This window comes from Apostichopus japonicus, chromosome 20 (assembly GCF_037975245.1).
Source record: "Apostichopus japonicus isolate 1M-3 chromosome 20, ASM3797524v1, whole genome shotgun sequence".
NCBI lineage: Eukaryota > Metazoa > Echinodermata > Holothuroidea > Aspidochirotida > Stichopodidae > Apostichopus > Apostichopus japonicus.
In genome coordinates this window covers 32,530,746-32,556,945 of record NC_092580.1, presented here as the reverse complement: position 1 = coordinate 32,556,945, position 26,200 = coordinate 32,530,746, and the positions used below count along the sequence as shown (strand labels likewise).

Below are 26,200 nucleotides of genomic sequence, written 5' to 3'. Positions count from 1 at the left end.
GTTCTTCGTCAACAGCTAGGTCCCCACTCGCACCCATGCGACCTCCAGACCTCACCCCCCCCCCTTTTGCTGAGCTGCTGCGTAAAGTACCATACCATCATTTGTGACTGTAACCTACTTGAACTACTGAAGCTTAATATTACATGCTATCAACAGAAAAAGTAAAAGTAATCAGAAAATGTCATCACGAGCTTCCTTCCTCTGTTCTGTGGAGCAGTTTATAAACCTTCCAAGTTTACTAGGATATGAAATGTATGTCTTCGCGCTATATCACTCCGCGTAATTCGTTGCCCCAATTCTTCTCTGTGGCCTATTTAAAATTATGTTCTGAGACAAAATCCATTTTCTTTACGTCACCTTAGTTGTGTCCCCCCGCCCCGCTTCCGGTAAACTGTGTAAATTTTGCACGTAAGCTACTGTATACCTGAGAACTCAAAACGGATGTTTTTTTTTTCCTTAAATTGGGACCGACCCTACCTCATTTACCATATTGGCATAAAATGTTCTTATTAGTCACTGTTGGCTACTTCTCGGGAAAGAAAACTGGGCTCTTGAAGATGTTAATGTCGAAGTACATTTCTGCTAGGGCCTGACCATTTTAGCATTTTCTAAGGTGGCCTCATTCATTGATTTCATTATGAATGTTACCTTGACCTGACGTTTTCCCTTAAACTGACACACAATATCCTCTTGATTTATTTTCAGAACATCCTACAGCTTCTCAAGATGGTCCCGATATTGGACAGGGAGGTTTCGAGCGGAAAGTTTCTACTTGTACTGAGAATGACACGGACTCTGGGATCGTGCGAATATCTATTTGCGAGGATACTTTAGCAGACGACAATTCGTTAACGCAATGGAAAAAATCGGAAGCAAGGAAAACACTAGCAAGGAACAAACTTAGACTTGGTCTTTCGTCAAAATTTGCATCTATACTCGGTCCGTACAGTTTTACGGATCTACGGTCGATTCACGAAGATACAATTCGAAGAAGCAGATTGTCGTCTGCTTCAAACTCTTCAAATAGGTGTCTTTGCAACCTCCCGCCAACTTTTTGCGCACGACCCCATTCTCCTGTGAGGAAAACCGCTAATTTTTTCTCTAGCAACGAAAATCTCGCACACAACGACGACCCACCCGAATTGACAGCATACTCATATACTGCTGTGGATCCCTCCGTGGGATTGTCCCTTAGCAACGTTCTTCACAGAAAAAGAAATTCCCTCCCACTTACAGACAACATTTCAAATCATGAGTATAAGGAGTTAGAATTTTATGACCAATTTAACGACAATAACCGCCGAATGTGTCCTAAAATAGGATATGATAAACTTGAACGACCGGAGAGTAGGTCAACTTCAAAACCTGAGGTAAAGCCAAAACCAACGAATCCAAAGCACATATCCATGTCGGGATCCAACTTGGAGCTAAGCACGATGGGATACAATCTGTTGTCACGTGGTGCAGAACAGGTTATACATAAGTCCCCAGCAATGGATAATTACTATGACCAGGCGATCGGTGACAAGAGTTCTTTACTTAAGTTGGTAGCTTTGCCTTCAACAAAACCAAAGCCTGCTGTTGCCAGGAAACCAGTTAGGCCTACACTTATAAATGGTGTTCGTAGGATAACATCATCAAAGTAGGCCTAGGCGTGGAAAAATCAGTAGTACATAAAGATAAATCCCTTATTGATCGCCATGACTACCATTTATCAATTTAAAGCTTTTGGTGGAAATCTATGGCTTTTCAACTTTGTTAGGACATGTGCGAGTCACCATGAGACGACCGCTTGCGTTGCGCAAGCAGTCTGGTATTATGGTTGTAATGGAAAGATGGCGTAGGGTAAGGTGACCATAATTTCCTGACTGGAATCAGGGACATTGATTGCGTTATTGATATGGAGGAGGGGTGTAAGGGGAGGGGGTGTCCCCCTAGCTACCCCTTTGGAAAATTTTCAAGTACCTAAGGTGCTTAAATGTAAAATGGTGATACCTAGAAGCACTTTTTAAATAAATTTTATTTTCAAAAATGTAGCTTTTTCTTATATGAAATTCACTTACTTTACGTGGTTCTTTGAGAGCTTGTGAGTTGCTTGTGTCATAAATTCGTGTTCCGTTCCGTTCTGCGACTGCACACTTGACTAAATTTTGTTTTTACAATTATTTTACTAATAATGTGGGATATTTTCGAAATTCCTGAACATTTTGACGAATCGGGACATTTTCGGGGACTATTGTTCATCGGGGACAGCACACTGTAATCGGGGACTGTCCCCGAAAATCGGGGACGTCTGGTCACCTTAGCGTAGTGCGGTTTTACGGCGAATGGCAACTGAAGCGACTCGGTCAGCTAGCTTCAACGTTGCTACTCATAGTTGACTGCTGTTGCTGGATTAGCCAACTTTGTTTAGAGTACAATTTCAAATATATTTCTTTATTATATAGATGAAATATGAGAGGAAAACTATGTGTAGTCTACCACAGATTGGAACGGGGGTAAGTTGGGGAGGGGGGGTGGGGGATTAGCCTGACTTGGAACCAGTGCAACATTGACTTTGATTTCATCTTAATTATGAACTTCAGGTCCAATAGATAAAACAATGAATGATGAGTGTTACCTTTTGTGATGGTTTTTTGCAATTTTAACCAAATGCTATCTGGTGTTAAGTTATCCTCTTAAGGTATTTCACTTCATGTTTTGGAGAGGAACTAGTAGAAACATATAGTTCCATCCAGCTGTAGATTAACCCGGTTTTCTTTTTTTTGAAAATAGATTTGGGACTGACAATTTGTAAATGTTAATAAAAGCAACAACAAAGAAACAGAGAGAAACTGAAACCTATTTATAAACTTAATTATTTTGTTTATTTCTCTTTCAGCATAATTAATATGAGTTTCTGAAAAAAGAATGCTGACTTTAATTAAGCCTATTGATCTGATTTTTTTTTTTTAACTTATAAACGGAAACCCTTTTTATCACTTCATGTGATCAATCCTTCCTTCCTTGCTTCATTTTCTGTGCCTATTGAAACTGCTTTCACATTGTAAAATCTTCTCCCCAATAACCACCCTAAATATGTCAAACAAACTTTTCAATAGAGTGAGTATTGTCTTAGTCTAAACACTCAAACCATAATAATAATAACCATCATAATTTTTCATCAAACTGATTTCTACACGTGATTTAATCTCTCTGAAGTTAAAATGAGATCCTGTGAATTAAAACTTTACAATTGTGATAAGTATTACACAACAGTATCTTGTGGGATTAAAGGATTGGTTCAGTTGTCATACATGTTTATGTTATATGAAAGAGGACAATAAAAGAAACACAATGGTGAAAAACTATTCAAATATCTTTTTCGGTTAAAGAGATATTCAAGTGTGAAGTTTTATCAGATTGTGTAGAAACTGCTGAAATCTGACTAGCTGTGATGTCACATCCTCACATTCCTGAGAAGTCTTCGTTTTTTCTCTAAATATTTTGTGAGACTTCATGACTTTCAACCAAAAGATATGTCAGGAGATCTCATATTTGTCAAAGGAAGTATTTGAGATTAAACTTCTGAAGAATTTTTGATGATATTATTTTCAAATGTGTTAAAAAATGTAAATAATTTTTAAAGAAAAATATATATTCACAAATGTTAAGGAAGTGAGGATGTGACGTCACACCCTCACAGTTAGTCTTTCTACACCAGTCGATTTCAAAGAAATTTTGATATCTTCAAAGTGTCATATCTCCTTAACAGAGCATGCTATCATGGTAGTTTCTTCACTGTTCTTTTGTCTTTTTGTGCTCTTTCATACAAAATAGACATGTCAAACACCTGAACCAATCCTTTAACATTCTCACCATGCCCCACCCACCCCACCACCAAAGTGGAAAATGTCAAGCAGTTTCATTTAAAGTTTTCAAGTAATTCTGTCAAACTTGACTGACTCGCAAGAAATGAATACCACTCTGTTCTATTATGAAACCACTGTTATATAACCAAGAGGGAAATTAAAATGAAAACCATGTATAAATTACATAAATGTAATATCATGGTAAATACATTTTCTATATCCATGCCAGAACCTCTTTCCTCCTACTCCCCCACCCCCTTCCCACCTCTATACCATACCAAAAAAAAACCCAGGAACCACCCCCCCCCCCAATTTTTTTTTTTTTTCAGAACCCCTGTTGGCTAGTATAAATGTACTTTTTGTGCTGGCATTCAGACTAAGCCATCGGCTTCTGCAACAAAACACCTTCCGGCTAGTTTACAGGTTATCAATAAGAATGTTATGGAAGCTCTCTTCTCTCCTCTCAAGTTTAATTACTCCTGCCCTCATAATTCTGTAGTAAATGACCCTGTAAAGAAGTTTCCCGCAAACAAACAAGGTAAAGTATGGAGAAATTTACAGAACAGTCCCTTAAAAACCTGCGTCAGATAAAGTTTATCTAAAGCCAAATTAACAAATCTTGCAAATATACGACCAAATCAACTTGAGGGTATGAGAAGCAAAATCTATCTAGGCTTAAGATTGGCATTTGTTTGTGTTTCTTTGCAACACCTGTTGACAAAACTGTATCACTTTCACACCACACCATGCGCCCATCATACCCCCCTCCTTCCCTTGCCATCATTACCCCCTTTTAATAATGCTACTGGATCTGTCAGTACTTGCTAGCGATTGGAAGAGAAAAGCCAGAAGTAACGATAACTTAGAAAGTAATAAGGTAAGGCATCTATTAGTGGAATGGACTGCATTCATTTCCTTTTTAGTTTCTTCAATTATCTGGTTGACTATTAAATACCGTATCAAATGTTTGACCATTTATTTATCGACATTCATCTCGAAGACACATCTCTCTTCAACAATGAGACAAGACGCTTATGAACAAATAAACCGACAGACATACAAATGACATACAAACTGACGACAGACATACAAACATACATACAAAAACAAACATACGACAGACATACACATACAAATGTACAACAAAGAAGCCAAACCAAACAATCATACATAAACGAACACTGACAAAGAGACGCAACCTGTACTAAACACACACATGTATACAAACAGACGCAACCTGTACTAAACACACACATGTCTATACAAAGAGACGCTATTTTCAATTTTAAATCTTCTACTGTGAGTAACAGGTGGTGAATAACTACCAAGTATGCAATGGCAAACCAAATACACCAAAGTAACTTGTTGAAAATGTCATGCTATTTCAAGGTTTATGTCAATTTCTATCCATTTTACAGGTATACTGGGACTTGAAAGCACCAAGACAGATAGAATCTGACCAAAAGTAGAAAGAATCTGACCAAAAAACGATAAAAAAAGAAGATATAAGACCTGAAACAACATTACCTGTCAAATGATATGAAACAACATATGGTCACCCTTTACCAAATCTAACTTGTGCGTTCCAGTCCTCAATTCTCGGTTTTAAAGCCTGGACTCTCTTCTCTTCCTAGTACTTGCTTCCTACAAGAGGCTTCCCTCTAATCAGGCTTGTTGCTAAGCAGCATGAAGCATCCCCTGTACACTCAGTAATCATCACCACGACTCACCACTTCCTTGCACGTTGGCCGCAGCATAATGGTGTGCTCAAACTGGGCGGTGTAACAGCCCTTGATATCACAGAGGGGTGGGTGGGCATCAATAGCTCCTGCAGGGTACAAAATAACACTGATCTAGTGAAACATATATATCTATTTAAGTAAGGCAAGACAGGGAAGGTAGGCTGGAGAGGGGGGAGGGAGAGGGAGTGAGTGGGGGAGGAAGGGAGGGAGTGGGGTGAAGAAAGGGAGGGGTGGGAGAGGGGGAGGAAGGGAGAGGGGTAGGAAGGGAGGTAGAGCAGGAGGAAGGTAGGCTAGAGAGGTGGGAGGGGAAGGAAAGGGGAGGATGGAAGAGGGGGGGACAGGGGAGAAAGGGACAGTGTGAGGGAGGAAGGGAGGGGAGGAAGATAGGCTAGATAGGTGGGAGTGGAGGGAGAGGGGAGGATGGGAGAGGGGGAGGGAGGGGAGGGACAAGGGGAGGGAGTGGGAGAGGAATGGAGGAGTGGGGGAGGAAGGGACGGAATAAGTGAAATATAGCTCCTTCAGAATTCAGAGTAAGAAATCAGAATTGTTTAATAAATTATGTCTATTTTGAGGACGGATAAGGCGGGATAGGGGTACGGAGGCAGGCAGGGGTAAGGAGGGGAATATTGTTAGTGTACAAGTTACAGCTGCAATCAAGAGTGGCAGATCGAACAAGGGGATGGATGGGGAAAAGGCAATGTGTTGGAATGCCTTCAGTCAGCCTCTAGTCACTCCTTTGCATAGGGTATCAAAACCACTTTTATACTTGCTGGATCACATCCACATTGCCTATACATAATATTGTCAAAGCATTCAGTCTAAATACAGCTACTTTGTGAATGACATTTTCTCCATTTTGACTCCTCTTGGGTGTTGAATGAACATTGCCTGATATGATTTTTCTGTTCAAAGGTACCTAGGTCACCTGTAAACTACACAGTTAAGACATTGCTTTTCTTTCTATTTTTCTTGCAAAACAGTTTCTTCATCTCTTCAACATCTCGACAATCTCCAGCATCCCTCCTTCCTCCAACCCTGTAGCAATAAAGAATCCCCATGGACTCTGCTTGATATTAATTCTACCCTTAAACGGTGCTAGATAGCTCACTTGTTAAGAATGAAAGGCCTTACCACTATCACAAAGGTTCTTCAATGCCATTAAGTACTTGGATTCACCAAGTCGATCTAGCCATCTCCGACAGAAAGCAAGAGTTCCAAAATTCCTGTTGATTGTGTTAAGTAACGCTTTGGATTTGGCAGTTCTGTGTGAATGAAAAAAGAACAATGATATAAATAAAAATGCATACAGGAATAGCAAACCTTCACTGACTACATATAACACAGATATCATAGACATAAAGAACAAAATAAATTGAGAATGTGACAATAACTCATAGATCATACTGTCAATGAGAACTGCTTGCTGCAACAACAACTTCTGATTCTTAACTTACGTAATGCTCTACGATAACCAAACTGAAGATGTCATTTATGCCTTTTTATGTCTCCATCGACTTGAGTGGTAATATTTACATTCATTTTTGTTAGTTGCAAGTAGTTTGGTCAGAACTTATCCCCTTACTGCAGCAAATTTTACACTGACAATATTGCTCTGTTAGCTCAACAACAGACAGAAAATTTATATTGAAAATGCCACTTAATAGGTAATTTTATGTTTGCATTGTTGGAGGGTGGCACATGTGCAGTACTTATTTGTACGATGAATGTAATTTTCTCTAATAGTCTCCATACAAAAGCCACATTTACTACAGAGCTAGTCTGTATTTTATGACAAGACAGTCATTAATTTACTTAGCAGGGCTTGTAATTGTGTTCCATGATACTGTAAGAGATATCCTAGTTACATGACACAACCTCTCCTAAGTCATTAATTGCTTTGGAGCATGCACAATGACAAAAAAAATCAATAATTGTGTGTAACTGCTTTGTTAAAAATGTAATGTCAAAGTCTGATTCCATGAAAGCTGAGAAACTGTCATAATGGTTCTTTTCTTTGCTTTGAATATTGACGTCAATTCTTTAATTGATGCGCTTCTTTCAATACCGTCTGGGAGCGATGCTTAGATCATTCTGAACAAATAACCTAGACAGCTTTGCCGCTGATGCACATTTTCAAAGGTTAATTTCCTGATCTACCTGAGGGTTCTGGAAATTTACAATGGCTTAGCTAAAGAAAACTGTATATCTAGGTTAAGTGTTCACCACATGGCTCATTCATCATGCCTACAATTTTTTTTTTTTTTTCTGGACTACCCTTATAAATGTACTTTTCACCTGGCAACATTTGTAGTCCAAACTTGATACCATTCAAAATCATTTTTAATAGCACACATGTAACAGAAATTCAGCATTAATTAATTTCTTGTCTGGAAGATTCAACCTTGTCTTATTGATGCATACTGTGAATTAATGCCAGTCCAGTACACACATGTATACAATGCAGCTTCGTCTTAAATTGTTTAAAATACTTCTTTCTCATGTACCCAATTTCTCATTCAATATTCTGCTTTGAAGTAAACCAGTTGTCTGGGATTTTGACAAACATCTTAATAGTTTTATTGAAAGGATGAGTGAGCTATATGGGCCTTTAAATAGTCACCTGAGTGTCACATGACCGACGTCATAATTCTTCATGTAATGAGAGCATTCCATATCATCGTGTACCATACCCTTGCCTGTGCTGCCGAAAGTCTCGATGGCAAAAAATTCATTTTCCTGCAGAGAGAGAAATCAACAGTTTCCATCATTTTTGACATATGTGTTTGCTTCTTAGCTCATAAAATATTCTGTTAGCAAGACAGATGTAAACACAACTAAATACATGAATACTTCAAGTACTACCTGGCTAAATAAAGAATGAAGTAAGTTTTCGTATCAATGCATGATGAGAATGGGAAGTAAGACAGTCAGGAGTATGAGAATGAGGGAGTATGAGGAAGACAATGAAGGGCTATAATGATGAGAATGAGGATAAGAATTAGGGAGTATAGGAATGATAATGAGGGAGTATGAGGATGAGAATGAGGGAGTATGAGACTGAGGGAGTATGCGTGAGTGTGAGGATAAGAATTAGGGAGTAAAGGGATGATGAGGGAGTATGATTATGAGAATGAGGGAGTATGAGTATTAGGGAGTATGATTACGAGAATGAGGGAGTATGAGAATGAGAATGAGGGAGTATGAGTATAAGGGAGTATGATTACGAGAATGAGGGAGTATGATTATGAGAATGAGGGAGTATGAGTATAAGGGAGTATGATTACGAGAATGAGGGAGTATGAGTATGAGGGAGTATGAGGATGTATGAGAAAGTATGAGGATAAGAATTAGGGAGTATAGGGATGATAATTAGGGAGAATGAGGATGAAAATGAGGGAGTATGAGGATGAGGGAGTAAGAGAATGAGGGAGTATGAGCATGAGAATGAGGAAGTATGAGGATGAGAATGAGGGAGTATGGAGATGAGAATGAGAAGTATGAGCAGAAAATGATAAGGATGAAAAAGAAGGATGAGGAGAATGAGGAATAGAAAAAGCAAGATAAATGAATGAATATACGGATGATATTTTGAAATGATATTGACAGAGTACTTTTATGATACACTTAAATGGGAACTATATTTAATTCCTCACTGTACAACTAAAAACACCCTAGTACTTATACATTCATCAAATAAAAACTAAGGATAGATGCAGCAGTCAATTTGTTATACCAATAAAAGTGTGTCATTAGGGAAGTTAGCTATTTTATTTCTGTAAGCCTTGAGTTTGGAAGGTGGAGGAAGTGGGCCTTGACCCTGAAGGTCAGTATGGGGGGGGGGGGGAGGGAACAGGGCTAAAATGCTACCCACATTTGTAGGCGTGGTAGATTTAATGCATATGTAGAATGGAGACAGGTAAGAGAGTAGTGAAGTCAATATATGTCATCAGGGAATTTTTGCTATATTTTGTTTTGTCTTCTGCAAGGCATTCTGGTGATTAAAGTGAATAAACCTGACACAATGTCTCTAAAGAGGCTCCAAGGTCATTGAAGAGAACAAGAGCCCTTTGCATCTTGACAGTCCTGGTGTCTGGTTACACACAGTACTAAGTCATTTGCAACCTACCTCCATCCGCGTGGCATCTCCTCCTTTGACGATGGGTACCGTCTTGCCTGCGTGGATTCTATACTGGCCTATGGAGTGTCCATTCAGGTTACGTATTGCTTTCACTTGGTAAGTCTTCCCGTCCAGCTCAACTTCATACGACTCCATGACTTCCTGTATCCTTTCACCGATATCACACAGTCTGACATCAATCCCGGCTTCCTAGAAGGGAAATTGGAATATGACATATCTCAGGATGGGGGGACGATAACTCATGACTCGTTAACGACTATGACAGCGACAGATGGTATTGCAGAACGAAGGCTATATATATATAAATATATATATATATATATATATATATATATATATATATATATATATATATATATATATATATATATATATATATATATATATATATATAGGGTATATAGAATGTATTGAATGGCATTGTGCAAGAAGTGTCTACAAATACAGACACAAAACTGTTGCTTTCTTATTTTTATTATTATAAATTTAATAATCAGCCAGTTATTTTACTTTTCTTTTAGTTCATTTCTCATAACATCATACATGCCCCCATACCCATGTTATCTTAATTTTCTAAGTTATGCAACCCCTGAATTATGCTATTTACCTGCCAGTAAAATATTTTTCTACTTTAAACAATGAGCCTCATAACTTGATAACCATGACAACCGGCCAGTGTTTGATTGGCGTGCTCAAGAGACCATAGTACAGTTCACACAATTTGCTAGCCTACCCAAAGATGATACATTTATAACACACTGAATGTTAATATTTGGGAAATCAGCTATGGCTTTGGTAAGTTGTATTGCTTGCACGTTTCACAAACAATTCAAGTGCAGCGGACTTACAAAATGTTTATGTTTACCGCAAAAAGTAAAATATATAAATAACCATTGTAGTGAAACAATTAGATTTTTACATATAGGGCAGATTTCTGCATCTCTGTCAAGTCAGGCTAGGTTTTACTGGATACCGGATGGGGTGGGGGGGGGGAATGGGATGGGGACAGCATTCCCATTCTCTTGTATATCACTTCTTCAATTATGTTACAGATTATTATAGCACAAAGTTTTTACACAAGTTTTAACTTGCCTTTCCCCTTTCCTGAGGTATGTCACCCCCTCTCCCCCTTTAATTTCCTCAACTAGTTAACATATCTTCGTACAAGTGCTCCTACCTTAATGCCTGTGTTTGTTGCATCCTTCACGGCATCCAGCAAAGGCTGGTACTTGGGGTTAAAGGCCACTGTCCATGCACAGTCAATGATACGACCTGGAAAAGAACAAAAAATGAGAGCCAAATAGTATAGTTAATTCTTTACAAAAACCTGTAGACTGAGAGTGGGAGGCAGGTGGGAGGGAGATGGATAGATAGTGGGGCTAACCACTGATGTCACACACTTTTCAACTCAAAGAACCAAATCACCAAGACTTCATTGTTCACAACAATCCCATCCCACCTTCTTCCTCCCATTTTATCTGACCCAATTGTATTGCACAGGTGGACAACGAGCAGCCAATGCCCAAATTTTCTGAGTACCCAGTGATGTTTTAATAACCCTATTAATGCAGCTTGCAGCACCATACAGTATCGGAGCAGTCTATATCCGGCCTAAATCAACTGACAGGATGAAGTCAAGGAACAACCAAAAGAATAAAATATAGCATAAAACTTTTGTGAACTTTGAGAATAGGGCCTACAGTAGATGCATCACCAACATAATGGTATCGGCTGGATAATACATGCCACAATTTCTCAGTTTTAAGTTACCATTAAATGTTATATTCTTTGGGTTTTTGTCGCAGAAGTTGGATATTATCCTGAAGGCTGCAGCTCGCTGATAGGATGCAAAATTTTACTGTGACTTGCAGGATTCGATTTGGTTCCCATCCCTGACGTAGCGTATGCTGGCAACTAGCCTTTTAAATACTCATATTTAACGTTTTTCAAATTTAACAGCAAATTTTTTAAATTTTAAGGCATTTTCACTGAAGTCGTCTGTCTACCTGTGGTATATATGGGTGAAACAGTTCAAGGACACCTACCATTAATGTGAGTACCAAAGTCAATCTTACACACGTCATCGTATTGTAAGACAGTGTTGTCACCAGCATTAGGGGTGTAGTGGGCCGCACAGTGGTTGATCGAGCAGCCGGTCGGGAAGGCTAGTCCAGCATCGAGACCATTCTCGTTGATTGTTTTCCTTGATGCCTCTTCCAGCTTTTCACTGTTTTCGGTTGTTGTTGTAACAAAACAATACCAGTTTATTAACATATGGGCATTGAATTTGATGGAGATCAGGATTAAAAATCTCTGGTATTTCACTTTTATGAGGATGAAAATATGGTGACTGAAATCTGGAATAACGATGAGCTGCATTGGGTTGACCTCAAACAACGACAAACATTAACCAAAAATTACAAATTTATTGAGGTATTATCCTTTTGATGACTTGTTAAGTCAAACCTTTGAAAAATCTAACATTTTTGTACATATGTTCATCATTTGGCTGCGATATCCATTACTTGTAATAAGCTTCCATAACATGCATAAAATTGTCACAAAAATCATTACAAAAAAAAAAATAGTGAGACTACTTCTCACTTTGGTGCCACTTTCAATATGATACCAACAATATATCGGATCAGAGTTTTATATTTTTTTTAAAAACATAAAGAATTCAGGTTTATTTTAAGTAAACTCCTAATTAACAAACACACATGCAATGCAGCTCCACCAAAGTTATTGTGGAAATATCCATTGGCCTTTGACCTCCACCAAACACGATAGGATCCTTGCAGGGAAGCTACACTTTGAAGATCTACAGGCAGTAATATTAGTATTTTGTTTTTTAGTTGCTGTGGATACTATGGTCCTTGTGTGATGCAGAGAATGAACTGATGTACAATCATGTACCCTCATGGATATATCATTGGCAAATGGTTATATTCTAGTATAAATGAGTGGAATCTATAAATATTGAAATCTGGATAAATGCAAGGATACACCAAGTTACTGTAGCAGGCCTGATGAACAGGGTGGGGATCAGGGCCACAGCCCCAGGGTCAATTGAGAGGACCAGAAACATATGGTGGGGACCCAGGTAGATATGACATATGAATAGTGCTATAGGGGGCAAGTGACATAGTCACCCCCAGAGCCCTCTACGCCTCTGCAAGTTAGTGTTCCGATGTGATAATATTCTTTCAGCCATCGGTGAGATCAGTGAGCGGACTTACCATATATCAATCATCTTCATGCCGGGCTTAATAAAGCCTTGGACATATTTACGCACTTGTCGATGGGCTTCCGCCGCTTGGCGCAGGTCGTTGTAGATGTCTTCATGGGCAAGGTCCAGGGCCCGCTTCTCCTGGTCCGTCATTCTCCAGGCTGCTGTTTTTCTTTTTAAAACAAAAATTACATAATTCAATAATGTATAATATAATTATGCTGGAAACAAGGCTGTTTTAAATTGCAACTATAAAACAAAATCACATTATCTTTGCTCCTAACTCTGTAGTTTTGTTTTGTCTTGCCCTGATAAACCATTTATCTTCTGGGAATTGGACAATATTAGGTGATCTGGGATGTCATTGTGACAACTTGTCTTCCATACGGCCATTTCAAAACCTTGTCACTTTATTTGTTTCTAAATTGTGACATTTGCTTCCGTGTCAATGTCTTTGAATTCAAGGTTTCCAAAAAATGTACTTTATAAATTTCTAATGTGGAGAAATGGTTTGTGAGTAATAAAGAAAATAACAGAGACATTTTCAGCTCATTTTGTCACGATAATGTTACTCACTCTACTGTTGTCAGATCCATTCAAAAACTTCAAATTTTGCCAATTCATATCTTTGCAATTAAAGGCTATCAAGGTTTGCTTTACATATACTAGTGCATAAATATTTGCAGCATTTTTGCTTTCTCTCTCCAAACAATTTTGAACACTGAAATAATCTTAAAGACTCACACGTTAATCATGTAGTAATGATAAAACTTACTGGTTTATATATTTACGAGTGACCCGCTTACCTGTCTCCCCACAACATTAGCACCTCATTCTACTATGTCTAGTATGCCCTGGTAATCTTTTAACACTGTGCACCCTCAGTGACCGGTCCTATCCGGTCAATGCCCTTCCTTCTCATTCTATAATGTTGTGGGGAGACAGGCAAGCGGGGAACGAAGTAAATCTGTATATTTTCTGCTATAAATATGGATATTGCCAAACACAGTGGAAGGTTCAGCTTTTACCAGAAATTCGTTTTTAATCTTTGAAAACCAGTGCAAGTATCTGGATTTACATCTTGGATATCACGCTACCTGCATTCAACTGCCACCACACTGTTTACTCTAACTACAACACAAAACTGATACTTTATGTCTTCCTCTTCCCTAGTCTAGACAGAATATCTCACCCATCTCGACTCTTTGCATGTTCCACCTCTTCTCCTTTGGGATACTTCCCATCTGGGAATAGTTCTGATATAGGGATGGTGGGTGGGTCAGTCTGTTGTTTCGGACCACCCTTCTTCTTCTTCTTTTTCTTCTTCTTCTTTGATGAAGCTTCCGCTGCTTTCTCTTCTCCATCCTCTGCTCCCCCTTCCGCTGCCTGGTCTTCTTCTGCTTCGAGAAGGAAACACGAGTTGGTTATCGCTGTCGTAATATGAGCTATTCGTAATATTCCTCCTACCTTCTGCCTCTCTAGATTTTTACTGGTCGAAACATTTCAAATTAATGATCCAACCAATTTTCCTACCAACTAAACTTTACCAGCTTCTACATTAATACTTCCAAATGCTTTGTGGCCCAAACACTTCTTGGTAGTAATTTACATCTTTAAAAGAAAATCTGACATTTTCACTTCTCCATTATCTGCACAAAACTTGATTAGTCAACCTTGCAAACTTTTTTGTATTATGGATTAGTTTTACTCATTCATAGTTGTTATGATCAAGTTTCCATAGTACCTGTTCAGATTCATTTGGGGGAAGGGGAGGTGCTATTATTCACAATATGTACCAATATTATATTCTCTCTAACTCCTAAATTGAATCCAGACTACCATGGTAGCAGTCAACAAAAATCTCCACCTGTAGGCATAATCTTTCATAATAAAAGAGGACAAGGCATTAATGACATCTGATGCAACATAAATGAGTTACCCATCTTATCTAACATTGCTACAGCCAATTACATAATTAACCACATTATAAGGAAAGCCCATAAAACATACAAGTCTCAAGTATGCCAAAAAAAAAAAAGGGCACAACCAATAAAGTAAAAATGGATACCTGACAATGTCATTTAGCCTTTGAAGAAGATCCTGCTAGGATCGAAACGTCAGGCCAACTTACTTTTACACATTCTCCTACACAGGCTCTCTAGTGGTTAAGCAGTTTGCTAACAGTTTTATTTTATTTTGAAAGACTATTATGGTAACACTTAACCTGTACATCTATGTATTACAGTGAATGTGCCACAGACACAAATCAATCAAGTTCTTGATACATTGTGTGACTTGTCCAGAATAAATATAATTATCTTGTTGGCTGTTGTGGTAGATTAAAAACTTTCACAGATTCTACATGAATCATTAAGACACTAATTTTCTCACCGTTTTTATCCTCAAGGGTTTGCTTCTCAAGTTGGGGAGTAATAACATCAACATCACCGTTCATTGCCTCCGATGAATCTTCATGTTGGTTTGCACCTGTGAATAAAGTGACATCTAAAATAAGGAAATGTAATTTGTATGGACATTGTTCAAATATTGAAATGGTTAAGTAACCACAAATAATTCAAGATGACCTGATATCAACAGAAGAAATCAAGGATCTTTTTACTGTGTAATTTACTTTCCATGCAATTTCAGCATTTGCTATGCTGGTCTAGTAAGATGACAGAAAACTTAACGCTCTATACATATGGAGAACTTGCAAGTGGATGAAAACCTGTTGGGCAAACACAATTAAGGTTCAAAGATATGAGTGCGTTGAAACGTAGCATATTTTAAGCAAATGGAAAGCTGTAGTAGTTGACTGTTCATAAAACTGCCAGTGTCAACACAACACAAATTAAGGAATGCCAGAATGAAGCAAAGGCCAAGATACAAAAATGATGTCTTTACAACATTTATTTAATGAATTCTAGAAGTAGGCTACTATTGTGATATTATTGTCAAAGCAAAAGTGAATACAGTTTGAGCAAGTGATCCAAGCATTTGTTTTTTCATCCAACACAACAATTTTGTCAAAATAAGCAAGGGCGTAGGAACCGGGGGCTGAAAATATGGGGGGGCAGAAGTATCATTCCGCCCCCACGCTCTGCAAGTCAGAAAACCCCTTTTTCATTTCCAAATGAGAAAAAAATCTCATTTGGAACACCAAATTGCAGCTAAGGCCACGTGAAAATGCAAAATTATTTACAAAATGGAGTGGGATGTTGAAGTATGCTATATTGCACCAAATTGCATCTGAGGCCACCTGGAAATGCCAAAAAGATCCAAAGGGAAGGGGACACCCCCTCCCCTTAGACCCCTCCCCAGGCTGGCCATCAGTCTTCAGCCCCCCACTCAAAAGTACCTTCCTACGCCACTGAAAATAAGTACATGACACTCAACAGTGGGGTGCTAAGGGTCCATTCTCCTCAATTGATAGGCCTAGTTTCAACAAAGACTGAAGAGGAATGATGAGGCATATTGTCATCTGGGAGAGGAAGGTTGCTGTGGGTGAAACAGTTGTGGTAGGATAGAACACAGTACATACTAAAATAGGCCTATTTTTACTTGTTACTGTTAGGCTAGATAAGGATGAAGTAAGAATACTAAGAAAGGTAGCCTACTGTATATAATTGAAATATTTATAATAAGGTAAAAATTTACTACTCAGCTTCAGTCAGAAGTAGCCCTAACGACGCTGTACGCTTGACTTTACTTAGGCATAAGTCTAAAGCAACATTACTTCTTACTTGGCAACTTATGAAGTTGGGTCTAGGCCAACTAGGAGTCCGAACTTAGGCCTAGTCATACGCTATGCTAACTTTAATGTTAGGCTACACAAAACTCAAAAGTGACGTTCTCTATGTACCTTGTTTTTTCTTCTTCTTCCTTTTCCGCTTTTTCTTCTCCGTTTGATCTCCAGTATCTTGCTCGTCTTTAGTAGCTTCGTCATCAGCTACTGTTTCAACTTTGATTTCATTCTGAACTTCTTCAGTATGGTTTGCGTTTGCAACAGTCGCCATAATAAAATAAAATCACGCAGGGCCAACTATCGTTCAAACTCCCTATTCATATGACAACTAACATGTGCTTTGCAGCGCACCAATAAATAAACACAGTGTAGCATACAACAGTAATGATGTTTTCTGCTCTAGGTACTGTCTTTGTATGATTAAATATTGGCATGGGAGCTAAAACAATATCCCAGGCACGTTGACACTGATGTTTTCGAACAACACATGGATGATGTATTATTGTGTAGGCCTAGGCCATACGGTATGTACAGAGATATGTAGAGATATGAACGGTAGTGTATAGTTCATAGAGAGAGTTGTCCGCAATGTTACGAACTGTACTCTTAAGTGTGTAGTTATCATCCAGTTGGGAAAGATCGAATATTTGACATCCCGTTTACAGTGATCGTACGAAAAGTCACATGTTTGTTTTATTATGATCAGCAAGGGACCATGTTGTGACCAGTTTTGGTAACGTGATTAGGGACGATGGAATGCTACAATTAGCTATGAATAAAGGCAAAGAAAACAATTGAAACACCTGAAATATCTGTGTGTATGCATTGCAGACTCTTCGAGTTTGCATTAAAATATTTCTTCTCTATTCGTTTGTGGCATGGATTTAGTGGCTCCGGATGGCTGTTTTAAAAAAAAATAATATCTGGCTTATTACATATTACGATGCTAGCCATAAATCAATGTAATTTTGTGGTCAGTAACATTTCGGCACCTTCACGTGAGGTATAACTATAGTTCCTTTATAGAGAGTAACTCTAAGTATAACTTCCCCTGCCGAGCTACTGCACTAATCAGACAACAACTTCGCAAGAACTGCATAATTTTCCTTTCAAATTTTCGACTTCTACGAGTTGTCAAGAAACATGTTTCTAACAGTTTGTTTTGCTTCTCTAATGGTACTGTCGACTGTGGTTGCAGATACCCCTGCCAATTGTACATTTGATGACATCGCTGGAAGATGGGTTTTCATGATGGGCGACACAGGAGGCGATCGAACAATTAATTGTTCCAATCCCAGTGAGTAACTTATACAATCGAGATTTTATTAACTGCCATTCCTTCTTTCTCCATTTTTCATGTTATGAAATTTCTGCTCTTTCTCAAAAGAACTTTTTAAACTTCATCTCTGTTTATTCTTCAAGCATTTTTCAACTTTGTTTGTAACTTCGTTTTAAATATCACAAGACCATATTTTGGCTTGTTTGGCATAACTAAGAAGATCGAAATACCTAAACAAACAAAATTCAAAATTTGATGTTTAGTACCCTTGCACCTTTCCATTTAACAGTAAGAAATCGTCCGGAAACATCACAGTTTTGGAGTTGATTGAATTTTCATGTTGGAACAAAGGAACAGATATTGCTGTCTACACATATTTGATTAAAAAATAACTATATTAATGAGCAAGGGTATAGGAGAATGGTTAGACTTCGACTAGAGCAAACTTGTTTACACCATAATAATCCATGTTAATATGCTTGGTTAGAAAATCTGGCTAATGGGGTAAATCCCATTAGTTGTGAGTATTTGATATCCAAATTTCTCACTTATTATTTGATCTTGATGATGATTGGGGTACTTCTATTTAATTCTTTATTATTTCATTCAAAGTTTCATTTTAATAAGTAATCAAATGGGAGAATCCTTTGGTATTGTTCCTAGTTGGTTCTTGATACTTTTTACCTAGCTTATATCAACAAAAGTTTCTCCTTGTAATAATTAATTCTTGTTTCATTTTTTTTCCTTGTATTTTGTCTACAGCTACTAATTATTTCAATCTGACAGTTGACCTTAATTATCCAGACATAGCTGTGGATGTTACCACTGGAGCAGAAGGCTTCTGGACTTTGATTTACAATCAAGGTTTGTGCCAAGCAGTGCATCAATTCCTATCATAAACTGTAGATAAGTAGCATTTGGTTAAGTTACTTCTGTCCATATATATATATATATATAGTGTATATAAAATTTAATGTCAATATTTTAATATTCTTCCTGACCTTTGCCCCACAATCTTGAAGTTCACTCTGCAGATATGAGTTTGTCTTTTTCTTTTAGTCATTAACTGTACATCTGTGTTCTGTGTATCGTAGTTGTAAGGTCATCATGTGGGATTCATTTATTTTTGCACTGTTCAGTCACTCTGTCTGTCTGTCACTTGCACAATACCAGCCTATAAGGGCAGACAGTTATAGTGAGCTTGTAAATTGCCATATACTCTTCCTTCCCAACTACGTACATTCATTACAATGCAGAAATCTAGACATCTTGACACCATTTTATTTTGCATGCTTATTATGAATACTAAATTATAAATTCATAAATTTCAAAATATTATCAACTTTCCTTGCACAATTTTATTTTAATTTTTGGTTGGCTTTTTAATGTTCTTACAATTCTTCCCTTTAATCGAATTGAAACTCTTTGTGAAGACTATATAGTGCATGTACTTTGCTATTTGTACAGAGTTTAGTTGTTATGACAGAGTACTTAACAGGCTCTTTTTATGTTTTTTTATTATGGTTTATTACCCTGTCTTATATCAGGTTTTATTTTTACTGCTGTTGTTATTACTTTTAGGTTTTCTTAAGTTTGGTATTTTTATATTCCAGGTTTTGGTTCTTTTGTACAGTGCTCTTGAGCATGTTTTACTTTTACTGCTGTTGTTATTACTTTTAGGTTTTCTTATGTTTGGTAATTTTATATTCCAGGTTTTGGTTCTTTGTGCAGTGCTCTTGAGCATGTTTTATTTCATGATAACAGCACTTTAATATATGGTATTTATTTTAATTATTATTGATGAAAACCCAACCTGAAACTGAAAGCTAAACCAGATAATATTTTTATTTAGTTTTGGGTTTGTCAAGTTCTGTGTGAAATAACTTGACCCTCATTTTTCTCAACTTCCTTGTTTATTTAATGATGAATTCAGCGCTGTGTTATAGAAATGGAGAGATATGTTTTCTATATTTTTCATGCAGTTTATAATATTTCCTCCTCCTTTTTTGTTAGGTTTCGAAGTCGTTATCAACAGTAGGAAGTATTTTGCCTATTCAAAATACAAGACATCGGGTAAAAATGTTACCAGCATTTGCACGGAAACCCTCCCTGGTATGTTTCATAATGTCATTGGGAGAGATTGGGGGTGTTATATAGGTCAAAAGGTCAAAGGTCTGGCAACTGCCAAAGCAAGTCAACAACCAAGGTAAATGGCTTTTTTTTTCTTTCTACTAAATCAGTGTACCAACATTTCATTTCTTAATAGCAGCTCAATTTTTTCTTTGAAAATTTCTATTATACCACAGGGTTGAAAGTCTGTTACAGTTGCATACAAATAGCACAGCTTTGCTGTTCCTAAGGCGTACAAAAGAAATTTCATACTTCATTACTTTGTGTAGGTCTACAACAGTTCATAGCAGAAGTTGGTATTGCCTTGCACATGAGAATCAGGATACAATTAATGTACAAGTTAGTTATTGCCAGCTACAGTGTACACTATACAGTCCTTTCTTGACAAGTTGAAATTTGTCAGAGTTGTACTGACTACATACAGTAGTACAGAAGAAAACTGAATGAATTCATCAGATTAGAGGTATAATTGTTGCAATGTTCAACCCAATCATAACTCTTTTTGTAAGTTTTTCCTTATATCTTAACAATTCAGTGATCTGAGTCACTGAGAAAATTACTGGTAAAAAGTAATTGCTGATTAATGAAAAAATTATCAAGTGACTCCTTAAATAAAGTTCTCTGGAATGCCACCAACCGTTTAAAAAATGTTCATACTTGTCAATACATTTGACATATTTACAGTACTTAGTGCACTAGTGCTGACCACATTACATCAATCTGAAAATGCGTTATCATCTCGTAGTTGTGTTTATATTAAACCATCTAGGCTATTAAACTGACTAATCTAGATTCATGCCGGTTCAACTTTAAGAGAATCACATGATTCAAGGACACTGTCATTTGTCATCTGAGCCATTGTATCATGGCTTTCAATTCTACTTCCTTCTCTGTACATAGCAATAAAACTGTACAGTTACTTTTTAATTTTGTTTAGTGTTTTTGAATTCCCTGTGTATTGCATTTATGAAAGGAATCTGGGTGTCCCTGAATAATATATTCATTGAATAGTATTGTATTTTCTTTCAAGAATAACATGACTTCCTCTATGTATCCATTATTGACTTTTTTACATTGGAATACCATTATTGTTAGCATTGATTACCCAGGTACTGTACCCGTCTGGTACTGCTGTTACCCCATATTGAATTTACTACCCAGTGCAAGCATTATTAAAGTTAGTATGTACATCAACTTGGAAATGAAATTTATGGTGTATTACAGTAAACATTTATGAAGAAACGTAAGAAAAGATAAAAGAGTCACAGCATATTTCATTTTAGAAAAGAGAGAAAATAGTTCAACATAAAATGGTATTTAAGTGGTTATCTCAGACAATATGGGAAGTACAACTCCTGTATTTCAAGACATGATTATCCTTGGTCAGTAACATTGTCAGTACTATACTACCCTATTTTGGGGTTACCATTATTGAATTAATTCATTAAAAAAATTAATGTTAATTAATATAATTAATTACTATATATACTAATTTGATTGTATATTGTAGGAGTATTGGTGCCAATGATTTGTCCCTGCATAAAGCAATCAAGAAGAAAAATAATACGCCGTGAACTCCTACAAAGAACTGGTAGTCACGCATGGGAAGCAGGGTATTAAACATACATGACCTCTAATTGTTCAAATGTCAATGCTGTGCCATTATTCGTAATCTATGTGTACATTTACTTTCGTTGTTGGCTTAACCGGTCTAGAATGTTTGCTTTCTGCAATTCAAGTTTGGCGTCTCGTTCAACTTAACATGATGCAAAAGTTTGCTTTACAATATGACTGAGTCATGTTAAAATAATGATTTTCCAAAGGGAAGCTCTTTACTTAAGCATTTGTTCTTCAGGAAAAGAGAGGGAATGAGAAGGGAGAGCAGATTGTCTAGTGATTACATTCTGAAAAGGATAAAAAAAAAATTCTAGTCTGTTTCAATTTCAGAGAAAGACATCCACTGTTTAATAAGAACACACCATTAATAAGGGGGGGGGGGGAGGCTTCAGTCAAGTAGAGGTACAGTAAAGCCAATAACATTATATCTCATCAGTACAACGTTATCACCCCCTCCCTTCCCCTCACCCCCTCCCCTCACCCCATCACACTCCCAACACTCTTATTTTAACTCTCTATCAGATGGAACCTTGTAATGGCTACCAAATTTGTATTTCATCTTTCCAGGTACATGTCTGTAAATGCACCATTCCGCAATGATCACAACCTCATCCAGCAGATTAATAGCGTTCAAAAGTCGTGGACTGCAAAAGCGTACAAGGAATACGAACAGATGACCTGGGGTCAAATGTTACTGAGAGCTGGAGGAGCAAAGCCATACGCACCTTTGTAAGTTGAACATTATGTAGATCTGTGCGGTGTTTATCACACATAAGGTAACCCAAATCAAATATTGAAATCAGGAATAATTAATTAAAAAACTGTTTATAATAATCTGTAGCCTTCATGTATGGAGTTGTCTAGCTCTGCTTGTCTCCAATGGGTCGTAATATTATACTACACATTAACATAATTGTTAGTGACTTAAGTTAGTGACCAGTCGGTTTTACAGATATTGCAGCTAATTTTGCAAGATTTAGTGGTAGTCAGCAGGGCATACCTGTATGTATGACATAGAATTGTAAAGCCTCAGGGAGTTTTGGTTCTGGTTTTTCCCTAACCTTAATACAGTCCCTGCCGACCCGCTTTCACAGCACTTGTCTTTGTTTGCACCTCAAAACTAGAGAGAATGAATTGTTGACCTGTTTACTGTCAAAATACTGTATATAACCTGAAATTCATACCTTTGTTCGTTCAGGCCTAAACCAAAACCAGCAACACCCGAGATTTCTAGACTTGCTGCACAGATGCCAGAATCTTTTGACTGGCGTGATGTCGATGGCCAGAACTTTCTACCACCAGTACGGAATCAGGAATCCTGTGGTAGTTGTTATTCCTTCTCGTCCATGGGTATGCTTGCAGCCCGTTTTAGAGTAGCTTCCAATAACACTTTCAAGCCTGTGTTTTCTCCACAAGAGATTGTATCCTGTAGTGAATATGCTCAAGGTAAGAAAAGTCCATAGTTGTGTGTTTTTACATGTCATGACTTCAAGGGTTATTTTTTTGATTGACACACAAGATAACATGTACTGTACAATGGAGACAAAATCAAATGGAGATTGATAATTGAAGAGCATATTAATATGGCTTTTTCCTTATTCTAGATATGATTTTTTGAAGGTGATTTATCTTTGTCAGATGAATCTTTTGTTTCTCTAGGAAATGGATTAATCTAGGCATTTGGTGATGCCCAACACATGCTCCTTGAAGAGCTTTGCTTTCCTTTTGTAATCATCTTGTTCAATATCTACTATTTGTCAAACAACTGGAATATTTGTTAAGCTGTCAGTGTACTCCCAATTTCAAGCCTTATTAAATGCAAAGTGCTCTTCGAGAATGATTTTTCTTTGTAGATTATTGGTATACTTGTACATTAGCGATGAAGAAAAATGACATTTACTCCCACCCCACCCCGCCCCTCCCTTCCACCTCACCCAAATTTCCAATGATGATGTCACTCTGGTGTCGCCAGAAACTTTCATATTTTCCTAGCATTAAAAATTGTTATCTGGGCAATAGAATTCAATATCAAGGTACTAAAAATCAGAAACTACACTAATTTTTTGGGATGTTTATTTCTGTTCACTTGAATATCCCTTTAGAGAGACTATTTCGTTTTTGAAATACCATCCTATTGCTTTCTGAGTTGTATCAAATGAAAGGGGGAGTGTGCCTCTTACTTCCACTGTACCCAGCTTACTGTGATTCGCAAGACACACATCAGTGATTGTGTTTAACCCTAACAGATAAGTTGACAGAGGATTGGCATTTGTTACCTCACAGGCTCAAATTCCATTTATAGCCAAAACAAATTGAGACGGTTTGAAATCACTCCTGCAGTGCCTGAAGTGTTAAATATCATTACGTTTTTCTACCCAAAGGTTGCGAAGGCGGCTTTCCTTACTTGATCGCTGGTAAATATGCCGAAGATTTTGGTGTGGTAGAAGAATCCTGCTACACATATCAAGGCAAAGATTCCTCCTGCAAGAACACGACGTCATGCAAGCGTTACTATGCCACAAATTACCAGTATGTCGGCGGTTACTACGGTGCCTGCAACGAGGATCTCATGAAAGTACAACTGGTCAAGAATGGTCCGATGTCTGTATCATTTGAAGTTCTCGAAGACTTCCTTTCATACTCCGGTGGCATTTACCATCACACAGGACTCGGCGGAAACCTGGGCAAGTTTGATCCTTTCCAGTTGACCAATCACGCAGTGCTCCTCGTCGGCTACGGTCAAGATGGCGAGACCGGTGAAAAATTTTGGAGTGTCAAGAACAGCTGGGGCGAGAGCTGGGGAGAAAATGGCTACTTCCGAATTCGACGGGGCACAGACGAAGTCTCCATCGAAGGTCTGGCCGTGGAATCGTTTCCCATTTACCCATGATTTATGTAGACCTTGCAAAAAGTTTCTTTCTTTAAAGGATAATACTCAATGCTTTCATATTCTTTCTCTTTCTTTTACATTACCAGAATAAACAAAAATAAGTTCCACCTGGTAGCCAAAAAAATTGCCAGATTTCTCAACCAATCATGGTCATTAAGTTTTGGCTTGTATATATATTTAGCACAGTTTTATATATGCTTCATTCACTTTTAGAATATCCACCAAGGTCTTAAGGGAGCATAAAGTCTTTATATCTTGGTTAGACTTGTCTCCAAACCTCTTCACCATATCTCACTACCTCCCAAATCAAAGATTTTGGTACACTGTGACTGTAACATTCTTTGTTTGTGGTATTAGTATGCCTTACTGCTAGGCCCCCTTTTCACAAACCCCTAAAGTGATTACCTTTAGTCCCTCTCTTCCTACCTTTTTGGTTTTATGTTATCCTCCCTTTTGTGAAATTAAAAGTTTTAAAGCTGGCATATGTAAAGTAAATACTTCCATGTGTCAAAAATTGAGAAAAAAAACACTGAAATTTCAATATATTGCCAACATTTTGTTGAGGAAAATGTCACATTCATTTTTATATCTTGTATTTCATCAGTTTGCAAATATTTTTGTAATGATAGTCTTCAATCGTTCACTGTAAAAGATGATCGCAGTACTGTAAAGTAACAAGGGCAATACAATGAACATGCACAATACAATTGCTTCTGTTGTTTCTCGCCACTTAATCCCTCTAGTATGCCAGTGAGGTTTTAACGGTATTCTTCATAACCCCCAAATATGTAATATGAAGATATTTCTTTGTCACTCATTCATCCAAGCGGTTTGCTCTCACACTTGAAACATTTTCCTCAGCAAGATAAAGAAATTTTGATTAATTTAACTTTCACTGATGTCTGTGAACAATCTAGGGGTCAGAAACCTATTTAAAATATTAACATTTTATATGTTAATGACATGAACTTGTAATCTGCTCTAGAGCAACCAGCATTACACCAGTTCCTAGAACACCTGTGTTTATTTACAATTTCTCTTCTGAGATACGAATATAATTAACTAATGGCTTTTTTAACCTCAGAAGTCATTTTACTTGCTTAGCTTTACAGCCATTGTTCTCTCATTATCTTTTGTAATGCATCAAAAATGTATTCTCTCATGGGAGAAGGAGGAGGTGTTGGGGGGGGGGGGGTGGAGGGAGGTTATGGCTTGTTAAAATGGAATGGATACATTTAGATGGCAAAAGATAATCAAATTTCAACCATGATGACAACTAGATGCAACTTTCAATGATTCCATTTATCTTTATGCTTTATAGATTATCTGCTATACTTCTGACATTAAACACAGTCTTTTACATAGGTACTTTCTATCTCTTATCATTGGAAGAACAAAATTTGCTGTCACTCACATCAAATCTGGATGGTACATTACCATTGAGGTTACAACAGTCTAGGAATCTATCAATATGTGTGGTAGGGATGGATAGTCAAAAACTTTTAACTTGAACAATATGTATAGAATTTTTTTGTGAAATGTTGGGAGAGGCTGATCGCTAGAGATCTTTAAATTCTGG

The 26,200-nt window shown here is 37.4% G+C and overlaps 3 protein-coding genes across 4 annotated transcripts in view; 2 read left to right on the top strand and 1 right to left on the bottom strand.

The window, feature by feature from the left end:
* Window positions 1-3,622, top strand: part of LOC139962103 (uncharacterized) — a 41,921-nt gene extending 38,299 nt beyond the window's left edge. The window contains exon 6 of the mRNA XM_071961982.1: window positions 706-3,622. Within this exon, the coding sequence (XP_071818083.1) occupies window positions 706-781 (76 nt within the window). The 3' untranslated portion in view covers window positions 782-3,622. The remainder of the gene's footprint in view (window positions 1-705) is intronic.
* Window positions 2,842-17,348, bottom strand: LOC139962101 (methionine aminopeptidase 2-like). Of its 2 annotated transcripts, XR_011791144.1 has the most exons (11): window positions 16,823-17,348; window positions 15,352-15,447; window positions 14,153-14,357; window positions 12,971-13,132; window positions 11,777-11,958; window positions 10,909-11,003; window positions 9,720-9,920; window positions 8,214-8,329; window positions 6,725-6,855; window positions 5,089-5,679; window positions 2,842-5,050 (listed from the first exon to the last, which is right to left on the bottom strand). XR_011791144.1 is itself a non-coding variant. In XM_071961980.1 (10 exons), exons 1-10 carry the CDS (start codon window positions 16,974-16,976, stop codon window positions 5,558-5,560), a joined length of 1,464 nt encoding a protein of 487 aa, XP_071818081.1. In that variant the 5' UTR covers window positions 16,977-17,348; the 3' UTR covers window positions 2,842-5,557. The 2 variants fall into 2 exon arrangements, 1 of the variants encoding a protein (XP_071818081.1); XM_071961980.1 differs by having other exon boundaries at window positions 2,842-5,679.
* Window positions 17,349-17,697: 349 nt separating this feature from the next.
* LOC139962102 (dipeptidyl peptidase 1-like) lies at window positions 17,698-25,323 on the top strand. Its single transcript, XM_071961981.1, has 6 exons — window positions 17,698-18,002; window positions 18,747-18,848; window positions 19,998-20,190; window positions 22,299-22,460; window positions 22,930-23,177; window positions 24,113-25,323. The coding sequence occupies exons 1-6, from the start codon at window positions 17,849-17,851 to the stop codon at window positions 24,619-24,621; spliced, it is 1,368 nt and encodes a 455-aa protein (XP_071818082.1). The 5' UTR covers window positions 17,698-17,848; the 3' UTR covers window positions 24,622-25,323.
* The last annotated feature ends 877 nt before the right edge of the window (window positions 25,324-26,200 follow it).